Below are 10,621 nucleotides of genomic sequence, written 5' to 3' on the forward strand. Positions count from 1 at the left end.
CACACGCACACACACACACGCGCACACACACACGCCAAAATTGTGTTGCATTTGGCCGCCGACCCCCCGTCTCAAACGTTTCATTGTTCCAGGAACCACCAGGAGCAAAGATTTGAGTTAAAAAAATGATCGCTTTAAACCAGCGTTAATTTGGATTTAGTCTTAGTCTTTTGAATAACACACCATTTAGTTGTAGTTCTATTTAGTCTTCTGAAAGTCTTAGTCTAGTCTCAGGCTACTGAATATCTTAGTCAACAAAATTAACAATGCTTTAAAAATAATATATATTCAAAACATTTGCATCAACTTTCACGGTTGTCCAAAAATAGCAGATCTACAAGCTCATAGCGCAGCAGGAAGTGACGCGCCATGAGCTTGTATAGATCTGCTATTTCTGAATAGCGAAAGTATAAAATAATGGCAAAAGTGGTGACACAGATGCTTTCGCGCTCTCACAGGGTTAACACGGCGGGCCCGACGCGGTTCCCCTCAATCAGCGCGGAGCTGAAACAGCTGTTTATGTGCCATAAAGCAATATGATAATGGAGCCGCTGAAGTGCTTATACGAGTGGACTCGTTTACGGCGAGACGCACCGGCGTGATGATCGCACACAGCGGGCCAGGCTCGGCACCGCCGGCACCCCGGGACTTACAGCACGCACGCACGCACGCACGCACGTTTGTGTTCACTACCGTATACTTGTGAGGAAGTCAACGGTTGCAGGCTTTGTTTCCGACTTTTGGTCCGAGTGTCATTGGACCGATAACCTACCTCAAACCCATAACCTCTTGGTCTGAGGTTGACACTAATGGGCTTGATGGGTGGACTTAATCCCCTCAAAGGTTTAATCATCAAGGTTGAATCATCAATCAACACTTTAATCGTTGACCTCAGAGGTATGCGACTAGATTAAGCCGGACTAAAACTAAATATAAGATTGAGACATTTTTTAAGACTAAAACCTAATTGCCCAGACTCTTCTTCAACTAAGATGGCGAAAGCAAACATTCTTTGTTCGGTACTCATATAATAGTTTGGTACAAAACACTGAAGTCGTTAAACCAGAAACCTAACCGCAAGCACGGAGCAGCGCACGTTGGACCGCATGTCCGACCGCATGTCCGACCGCTGTTTGTTGGTGTGTCGGATCTGCGTGTGCCTCCCTTATGCCGTTCAGACTATGGGTTTTATGAGTCTCCCATTGGCTTAGAGGCAGCCAATCATGCCAAAGTGTCCACTATGGTCGCTACTGAAACCCATACTCTGAACGTCCAACGTGAAACCCTGGCGCTAAAGACCAAAATGGTGTGCGATACCGCCGCGCAACTAAGTGTAAACTAGAAAAAGTGCCCTTCTGGGCACAGGTCTCCACCAGGAGGATAGGAGCGTGTGTGTGATGTTTGGTAAAATGTTTAGGAGCAATATAAATGTGTGTGGGTGTCTGTGTGTGTGTGTGTGTGTGTGTGTGTGTTGTAGCGCCACCATGAGGCTGATTTGAAAACTGTCAAGTGGCATTTCTTCCAAAGCCTAGTGGGAATATGCATGCACAGTTTGACCACAATCGGACGCTGCGTTGAGTAGTTGTGGCGATTTTACAATACGGGTACAAAGCGGGCTACTCCTGAAAAGTTTAGAAGCCAATCGTAGCCAATGAGGGTGGATTATGAGAAATCAAACAAACCCGTCTTGATCACATGACTATGGAGAGCATGTGTACTCGCATTGTGTGAAATTTGGATAAAATCTGAAGGAGTAATATTAGAAAATGTGTTTTACATTTGTCGGCCTCCTGGTGGCGCTATAAAGAGCAGATGTGAAAAATTCCAGGCAAAGGTTTTTCCTCGGCCTCTAGGGAGTTGGCATACAAAGTTATCCACAGATCCGTGCAGTTAGAGGTAAAAACACTTTTCGGCCAGTTATAGCGCCACCATGAGGCTGAGTTGAAAATGTTCATGTGGCATTTCTTCCTCGGCCTAGTGGGAATGTGTGTGCACAATTTCACGGAAATCACACAATGTGTTCATGATTTGCAGCATTTTGTTTAAAACTGAGCACTCCTGCGAACTTTGGAAGCCAATCTTAGCCAATCAGGATGGAGTCTGAGAAATCTGAAAGACCCGTTTTGTTGAATGGCTCTAGAGAGACTGTGTACCAATTTGCATGATGTTTGGACAAAATCTGTAGGTGTACTGTCCAAAAACTTGTTTTGCACAAAGCGGCCTCCTGGTGGCGCTATAACAGGCCGTTTTGGAAATTCTGGGGCAGAGGTTCATCGTTGGCATCCAGGGAGTGTGTGTGCAAAATTCGGCATCGACCGGGTTAACGGTGCCGGAGATTAGCTGTTCACAGACGGACAGACGGACGGACGGACGGACACACAGACGGACGGACGGACGGAGTGCAAAACATACTCTCTGTAACGGACCCACATGGGAGGGTTCCAATTGTCACAATGTGTTGTCCCTAAGGCTTTTATTTTGAAAGGCTTTCTGTCCAAATGTCAGGTCTCGGGCCTTATTTTGACTGTTTCCTGCACAAACTGGTACTGATTACACAGATCAAGATCACCTGTGTGGTGCTGACACCCAGTATGGGGCTAGAAGGAGGCATTAGCTCATAAAACTGTCACTTGCCCACCTCGCTGGTAGAGGAACAGATATTGCCAGATTTGCCACAAGAGAGGAATGGCAAACATGGAGAAGTTTATTTGAGGAAGGGAAGGACGGACAGACGGTCAGACCGCAAAGGAAGGACGGATGGCCCAAACGAGCCCTGGAACAGAACAGTTTTGCACAAGCCACTTTAGCACCGAGCTGGAAAGGGGAAAAAGGTGATACTTTTATTGTTGGTCAATCTTGTATGAGGGATATTGATAACTAGTCTTATTGTTGTATGTATTGTCTGAGGGTTATTTATTTCTATATTGCATGTTGATGTGATGGATTAAATATTGTATAGTTTTGTGGATGTGTATATATGCTCATGGATGTTATGGAAAATGTATTATGCCTTTGATTATGGAATGTTATATTGATATAGCCTATATGTTATGTCCTTTTTCCAGTTTCTACGTTGGGTTCTGAATAAAGAGAAACGTCAAACTCATCAGTCGGCTTTACCCAAATTATTATCCAGCCGGTCCGCTACAGTAGAAACTTTACCCAAGGACTGCAACTCTTCACCACTCATCTACACTGGAGCTCAAACTATGCCATCAGGCCTGCAACACATCGGACAGTCAAATGAATCTGGTGAACGGTTACATTAACACAAACGCTACAACTGCATGACAGAACATTACACGGTCAGGAGACGGAACATATATGGACATATTGTATATAAGGGTTCTTGAATTTAATTTCAGTTAATGGTTTACATGCAAAGATTATGGTGTTTTACAGTGAGATTGTAATACAGTGATTTAAGGTCCATATTTGTTTTTGTGTTGCATTTATTTATGGTTATTATATTCAAGGTCTTTATTTTCAGTCACACCCTTAGCCTGTTTTTACATTTTATTTGAAATCTAATCCAAAATGGCAGACATTAGCATGATGGTGAATGAGTCAGATGACAATGCAGGTCTAGAATTTGTTGAGAATAAGGTAAAGAGGCTTCTATCTATGTATGACCAGTGGAAGGCTATTGCATGGATCACAAAGACACAGGTAAAGGCCAACATTGCTGAGAGCGACCCAGGACATGTCCTTGACACTTTGGTTAAGTGTAAGGATATTTCGAAACTCTACTCTGACATCTTTAAACATGGCACCCCAGATGATTATGTGAGAAGAAGAGTAAATGCTTGTAAATTTATATCGAAGGACATTTTTGAAGTTCTTTTTGAAAGAATTGTTGATAATGAATTTGGAACGGGGATGCAGGATTGTTTTTATGAACTGCTTGGCCATGATCCTTTTCACTCTCTTTTTGGTACTTCATCACACGTTGGTACCAAGAGTAGCTATCACTCTGCATCTGTGGCAGTAGAGCTTGCCAGGAAGAGGCAGGGGAGGAGTTTATCAGAGCAGATTGAAGATGAACGGAAGGAGCAGATGGAAGCTGAACGGAAGGAGCAGATTGAAGCTGAACGGAAGGAGCAGATTGAAGCTGAACGGAAGGAGCAGATTGAAGCTGAACGGAAGGAGCAGCAGGAGAAACCCCTGACTTCCATGAAGGAACAGCAGGAGAAACCCCTGACTTCCATGAAGGAGCAGCAGGAGAAACCCCTGACTGCCATGAAGGAGCAGGAGCAGCAGGAGAAACCCCTGACTTCCATGAAGGAGCAGCAGGAGAAACCCCTGACTGCCATGAAGGAGCAGGAGCAGCAGGAGAAACCCCTGACTTCCATGAAGGAGCAGCAGGAGAAACCCCTGACTGCCATGAAGGAGCAGGAGCAGCAGGAGAAACCCCTGACTTCCATGAAGGAGCAGCAGGAGAAACCCCTGACTGCCATGAAGGAGCAGGAGCAGCAGGAGAAACCCCTGACTTCCATGAAGGAGCAGCAGGAGAAACCCCCGACTGCCATGAAGGAGCAGCAGGAGAAACCCCTGACTGCCATGCAGGAGCAGCAGGAGAAACCCCTGACTGCCATGAAGGAGCAACATGAGGAGATTCAACAAAAACGGCCAGGCCCGGGTGCTCCGGCTGGCGAGGAAGAAAAGGGCATCAAAAGGCAGCTGGAGGTGACTGAGGGAGCAGCAGCAGTGAAGCCCAAAGACCCGGCCCAGCAGGGTGCAGCTGCCCTGGCCTCAGATCCCGAGGCGCCAGGGGTTTCAGTTGGAGCTGGTACTCTACAGGCCGGCGGGGGCGATCCTAATGCAGTGGCTGCGATGGCCTACAAGGTGACTACCAAGGAAGACACCCCGGCTGCAGTCGAGGTGGAACGGCGGCCTAGAGGAGTGCCACTGCAACAAAGACAACCAGACGAAGAACGGGCATCCCTGCCCAAACAAACCAAAAGGAAACCAGCCAAGGCTGGAAGGTTCAAGGCCCAAGACACTATGCTCCTCAGTCAATGCTCATCGGAAGTCAGTGCTGAGCATGTTCTCATTGGAGATGGAGTATTTAAGGTGGGAGGAAAGGTGGGAGACAGACTGCACAGCCCCTTCCTACATATTGTATTTAGAATTTTAAATGAGTATGGGGTCACGTAAATTGACAAAAAATCTTTGTGATTATGCCAAGTTTTTAAATCACTATGATTTTGGTGGGAGTGTAACGGACCCACATGGGAGGGTTCCAATTGTCACAATGTGTTGTCCCTAAGGCTTTTATTTTGAAAGGCTTTCTGTCCAAATGTCAGGTCTCGGGCCTTATTTTGACTGTTTCCTGCACAAACTGGTACTGATTACACAGATCAAGATCACCTGTGTGGTGCTGACACCCAGTATGGGGCTAGAAGGAGGCATTAGCTCATAAAACTGTCACTTGCCCACCTCGCTGGTAGAGGAACAGATATTGCCAGATTTGCCACAAGAGAGGAATGGCAAACATGGAGAAGTTTATTTGAGGAAGGGAAGGACGGACAGACGGTCAGACCGCAAAGGAAGGACGGATGGCCCAAACGAGCCCTGGAACAGAACAGTTTTGCACAAGCCACTTTAGCACCGAGCTGGAAAGGGGAAAAAGGTGATACTTTTATTGTTGGTCAATCTTGTATGAGGGATATTGATAACTAGTCTTATTGTTGTATGTATTGTCTGAGGGTTATTTATTTCTATATTGCATGTTGATGTGATGGATTAAATATTGTATAGTTTTGTGGATGTGTATATATGCTCATGGATGTTATGGAAAATGTATTATGCCTTTGATTATGGAATGTTATATTGATATAGCCTATATGTTATGTCCTTTTTCCAGTTTCTACGTTGGGTTCTGAATAAAGAGAAACGTCAAACTCATCAGTCGGCTTTACCCAAATTATTATCCAGCCGGTCCGCTACACTCTCTCCCCATGCCTTCGGCCTGGTGGAGACAATCAGGCATAACTCCAATACTAAACCCTCTAACCTAACCTCTACACATCCAATTCTACACCAATTAAAGCACTTAGGTCTGCTTTTGGTGGTTGTTGTTTTTTTCTCATTAACCCATTTTGACCTGAGATCAGATTTTAAAATAGTCTTCTACATCCTGACAGTTTTTAAAAAAAGCTGTTTCTGTCAGTCGTTCTTCGATATTTCAAAAATAGCAGACCTACAAGCTCATAGCGCGCCACTCGGTGGCGCGCTATGAGCTTGTAGATCTGCTATTTTTCAATAGCTAAAGCATAACATAATGCTAACACCAGAAGGGGTTCCCGCCCCCAAAATGGGTTAAATTGACTAGTCTTAATCCCAACCTGGGGTTAGGTTTTACAATCTTCCTACCAGTTCTCTTGTGTCTTCTCAAAATGTATTTTTCTACCATATTTCTACCATACTTGCAGGGACATTTGGCCCCGACAAGTATAGTAATAAAACTGCACGCAGGCATATACACACACCGCCCACACAGTACACACACGTATACAGTACACATCGCCCCCACACACACATGCACACACCAAACATGTACAGAATGTCCTCACACACTTCTCATTACACAGAAATGCATGTAGGCCTGACAGGCATGTATGCACGTGCACATGCGGGTGCACACATAAACACACACACTGCGTGTGCATATAAAAAAAACACGTGCACGTTGCCAGGCAGCGTGGGAGTGTGTACATGTCTCGACGGGACACTGCTTTCATTACAGCCAAGTGGGTTCAGTTGCTAAGTGATAACACACACACAGAAAAAAACACGCACGCACGCGCGCGCGCGCACACACACACACACACACACACACACACACACACACACACACACACACACACACACACACACACACACACACACACACACACACACACACACACACACACACACACACACACACACACACACACACACACACACACACACACACACACACACACACACACACACACACACACACACACACACGATAGTCTAGTACACGTACAGTACACTGGCAACACTGCATATTCATTCAGTCATTCATTCACTGGTGACATACTGTACGACGTACAGTATATCCATTTCTATCTACCTACATACCCACCCACCCACTTTTTAAGTTTTATGTGTGTATATATATATATATATATATGTTTTATATATATATATTTTTTTAATATATATTTTTTTTATATAATTTTTTTCCCACAATTTTGTATCCCATTTTTCACCCCTGTGTCAATTATCTAATGTGATCCTGGGCTCTACACACCCTCCGCCAACCTAGTCCCCATATATGGGGGACATGGGGAGAGCAACGGACTTGAACTCATGCTTCCTTCATGCCCGAGTGTCCACGTTGCTCCTTTACACCTGACAGGGGGGAGTTTCCCTGGTTGGACGTAGCGCGTGAAAGGAACACGTTATTCCAACCAGTTCCTTTCCCCTCCATCAGGCACCCCGGCTGGCCAGGGGGAGGTAGTTTAGAGACCAGGATTACTGCATGTTTTTTGTGAGGGTACCTACCCGAGGGGACACGGGGAGAACATGCAAACTCCACACAGAAAGGCCCTTTCGCCAACCCCGCCTCGGGTATGGGCACTGATGAGGAGGAAACACGCCGCCAGCACCCACAGCGTCCCGAGCGGGAATCAAACCCAGGACCTTCTAGCTGTGAGGCGACAGTACTACCAACTGTGCCACCGTGCCCCCGCAATGTTCCCTTTTTAATCAAGGAAGGGGAAGCTTCACTGCCGACATTTTGCGCCATTGCGTTGCGTTCAATGGCAGTAATTCGCCGTCAGAATACAACACGACGCAACACAGTCAGTGGAGCTTCGGGCTAAGCCCCTATACGCCCCGTTCAGAACAACACAGTCCAGTGGAGCTTCGGGCTAAGCCCCTATACACCCCGTTCAGAACAACAAAGTCAGTGGAGCTTCGGGCTAAGCCCCTATACGCTCCCGTTCAGAACAACACAATCCAGTGGAGCTTCGGGCTAAGCCCCTATACACACCGTTCAGAACAACACAGTCCAGTGGAGCTTCGGGCTAAGCCCCTATACGCTCCCGTTCAGAACAACACAGTCCAGTGGAGCTTCAGGCTGAGCCCCTATACGCCCTGTTCAGAACAACACAGTCCAGTGGAGCTTCGGGCTAAGCCCCTATACGCCCTGTTCAGAACAACACAGTCCAGTGGAGCTTCAGGCTGAGCCCCTATACGCCCTGTTCAGAACAACACAGTCCAGTGGAGCTTCAGGCTGAGCCCCTATACGCCCTGTTCAGAACAACACAGTCAGTGGAGCTTCGGGCTAAGCCCCTATACACCCCGTTCAGAACAACACAGTCCAGTGGAGCTTCGGGCTAAGCCCCTATACGCCCTGTTCAGAACAACACAGTCCAGTGGAGCTTCAGGCTGAGCCCCTATACGCCCTGTTCAGAACAACACAGTCAGTGGAGCTTCGGGCTAAGCCCCTATACACCCCGTTCAGAACAACACAGTCCAGTGGAGCTTCGGGCTAAGCCCCTATACACCCCGTTCAGAACAACAGTCAATGGAGCTTCGGGCTAAGCCCTATACGCCACCGTGCAGAACAACACTGTCAGTAGAGCTTCGGGCTAAGCCCTATACGCCCCGTTCAGAACAACACAGTCCAGTGGAGCTTCGGGGTAAACCCTATACCGAACAGTGTTACGTGTTGTTTCGTGCAGATGGTTGGGTTATAGATATTAACCTGGAGGTTAATGGCCGCCGCCACACCAAACGGGAAGTGGGGCTATAGCCAGCAGCTGGCAGGCTGAATGAGAACATCTGGATGGATGCCGTCATCTTCTCTCTGCAGAATGCATCGTCTACACTCTGTTCTGTTAACCCATCCCCTACCGTTACCATAGGCGGTAAACGCTGGACGCTGGACCCCATAGAGCGCCGCAGTCCCGCCCCCTACCATGGCCCAGGAAATGATTCTCCGTTCATTTTCCTCATAGAGAGTTCAGAAAGTATTTATTTAAAGACGTTTACACCGCGGACAAAGCCAACTCTTGTCGTGACAAATCATGACAACAAACACAATTAGCAAAGAATTAGAAAGTATAAAAAACGACAGGTTACAACACTTTTTTTGTTGTTTTTCTTCTTTGTAATTATTTGTTTGGTCCAAAATATTGTGTGTGTCATGATTTGTCACGACTCGAGTTGGCTTCGTACGACGCTTAAAAGGTCTTTAAATAAATACTTTTTGAAATGTCTATGGGAAAAATGCATTGTGATTCATTTCCTGGGCCATGGTAGGGGGCGGGACTGCGACGCTCTATAGGACTCCCATGGTAGAAACAGCCCACATCCCAATCCTCTGTGCACACAGGCGCGTGCACGCGGTCATTAGTGTGTTTCAGTGTTAATTTTTTCCACAATATTTTGATTTAGTCTTAGTCTTTTGAATAAGACACCATTTAGTCTTAGTCTCATTTAGTCTTCTGAAAAACATTAGTCGACTTAGTCTTTAGTCTTAATGCAATGTTAATTTTGCCAGAAAAGATTTAGTCTTAGTCTTTTGAATAAGACACCATTCAGTCTTAGTCCTATTTAGTCTTCTTTAGTCTTAGTCAACAAAATTAACACTGAGTGTGTTTAGTGCTCAGAATGGGATAAAGTACTATGATGGGAGCTGAATAAAACATTAATTTGAGGTCGCGCTAACCATATTAATAGTCCCTGTTTTGGGGGGTAATGGAAGGCGAGGCTTTTCAGAGTATAATCTGCCTCGTCTGCTGGCACTCTAGCGCCTTTATTATGAAGACTTCCCCGGCAAAATAAAAGTGTCAAAAAGTGCTTCTGACAAAACCATCTAACTCCATTGGAACCCTCCAACTGTCTTCTAAAGCAGCCAACCACCTCTCCCCCTCTCATTCAAGTATCTGACAACATACCAATACCAACTTTGATGAGGTAGTACTGCTTCGTTTTAACCCATTTTGGGCGGGAACCCCTGTTGGTGTTTTAAGCATTATGTTATGCTTTAGCTATTGAAAAATAGCAGATCTACAAGCTCATAGCGCTACGAGCTTGTAGGTCTGCTATTTTTTTTAATCGTGAAAATGTAGTACAAATCTTTGAATATATATTCTTTCAGGGGGAACGTTTTTTCTGGGGGGGGGTCCCTGGAACAACATTATTTTCAGATGGGGGTCGGCGGCCAATTACATATATTTTTGGGGGTCCTTCACATGAAAATCTGATATAGAAACATAGGGTTTTTCTGAAAAGTGTCAGGATTTAGAAGGCATTTGTAGAATCTGTTCCCAGGTCTAAATGGGTTAAAACATATAAAGGTTTTCTTCATTTTCTGAAAAAGAACATTTTGGAGTTAGTTGGTTTCTCCCCGACAGACAGACAGACAGACAGACAGACAGAGACATATAACATGGTCACCTCCAGCTTGTCGGTGCGCAGCAGCTTCTGGCCCTGGTTGGAGCCCTGGTTGAGTTGGACCCCCGGGGGGCTCCCCGTCCCGGGGACGATGAGCTGGGGGCCGTTGGGGGACTGCATTATGTCGCCGGGCACCAGGCCCATGCTGTGGTGGGACATGGGGGTCAGGTAGGGCCCCGCC

At 46.2% G+C, this 10,621-nt stretch overlaps 1 protein-coding gene across 2 annotated transcripts in view; it reads right to left on the minus strand.

The window, feature by feature from the left end:
• LOC306916981 (muscleblind-like protein 2a) overlaps nt 1-10,621 on the minus strand; it is a 32,748-nt gene that overhangs the window by 20,856 nt on the left and 1,271 nt on the right. For both annotated transcript variants that reach the window (XM_079495090.1, XM_079495089.1), the window contains exon 2: nt 10,444-10,621. This exon is cut by the window's right edge and continues 59 nt beyond it. In XM_079495090.1, coding sequence (XP_079351216.1) covers nt 10,444-10,621 — 178 coding nt within the window. The remainder of the gene's footprint in view (nt 1-10,443) is intronic.

Source organism: Electrona antarctica, assembly GCF_951216825.1.
Source record: "Electrona antarctica genome assembly, chromosome: 24".
NCBI lineage: Eukaryota > Metazoa > Chordata > Actinopteri > Myctophiformes > Myctophidae > Electrona > Electrona antarctica.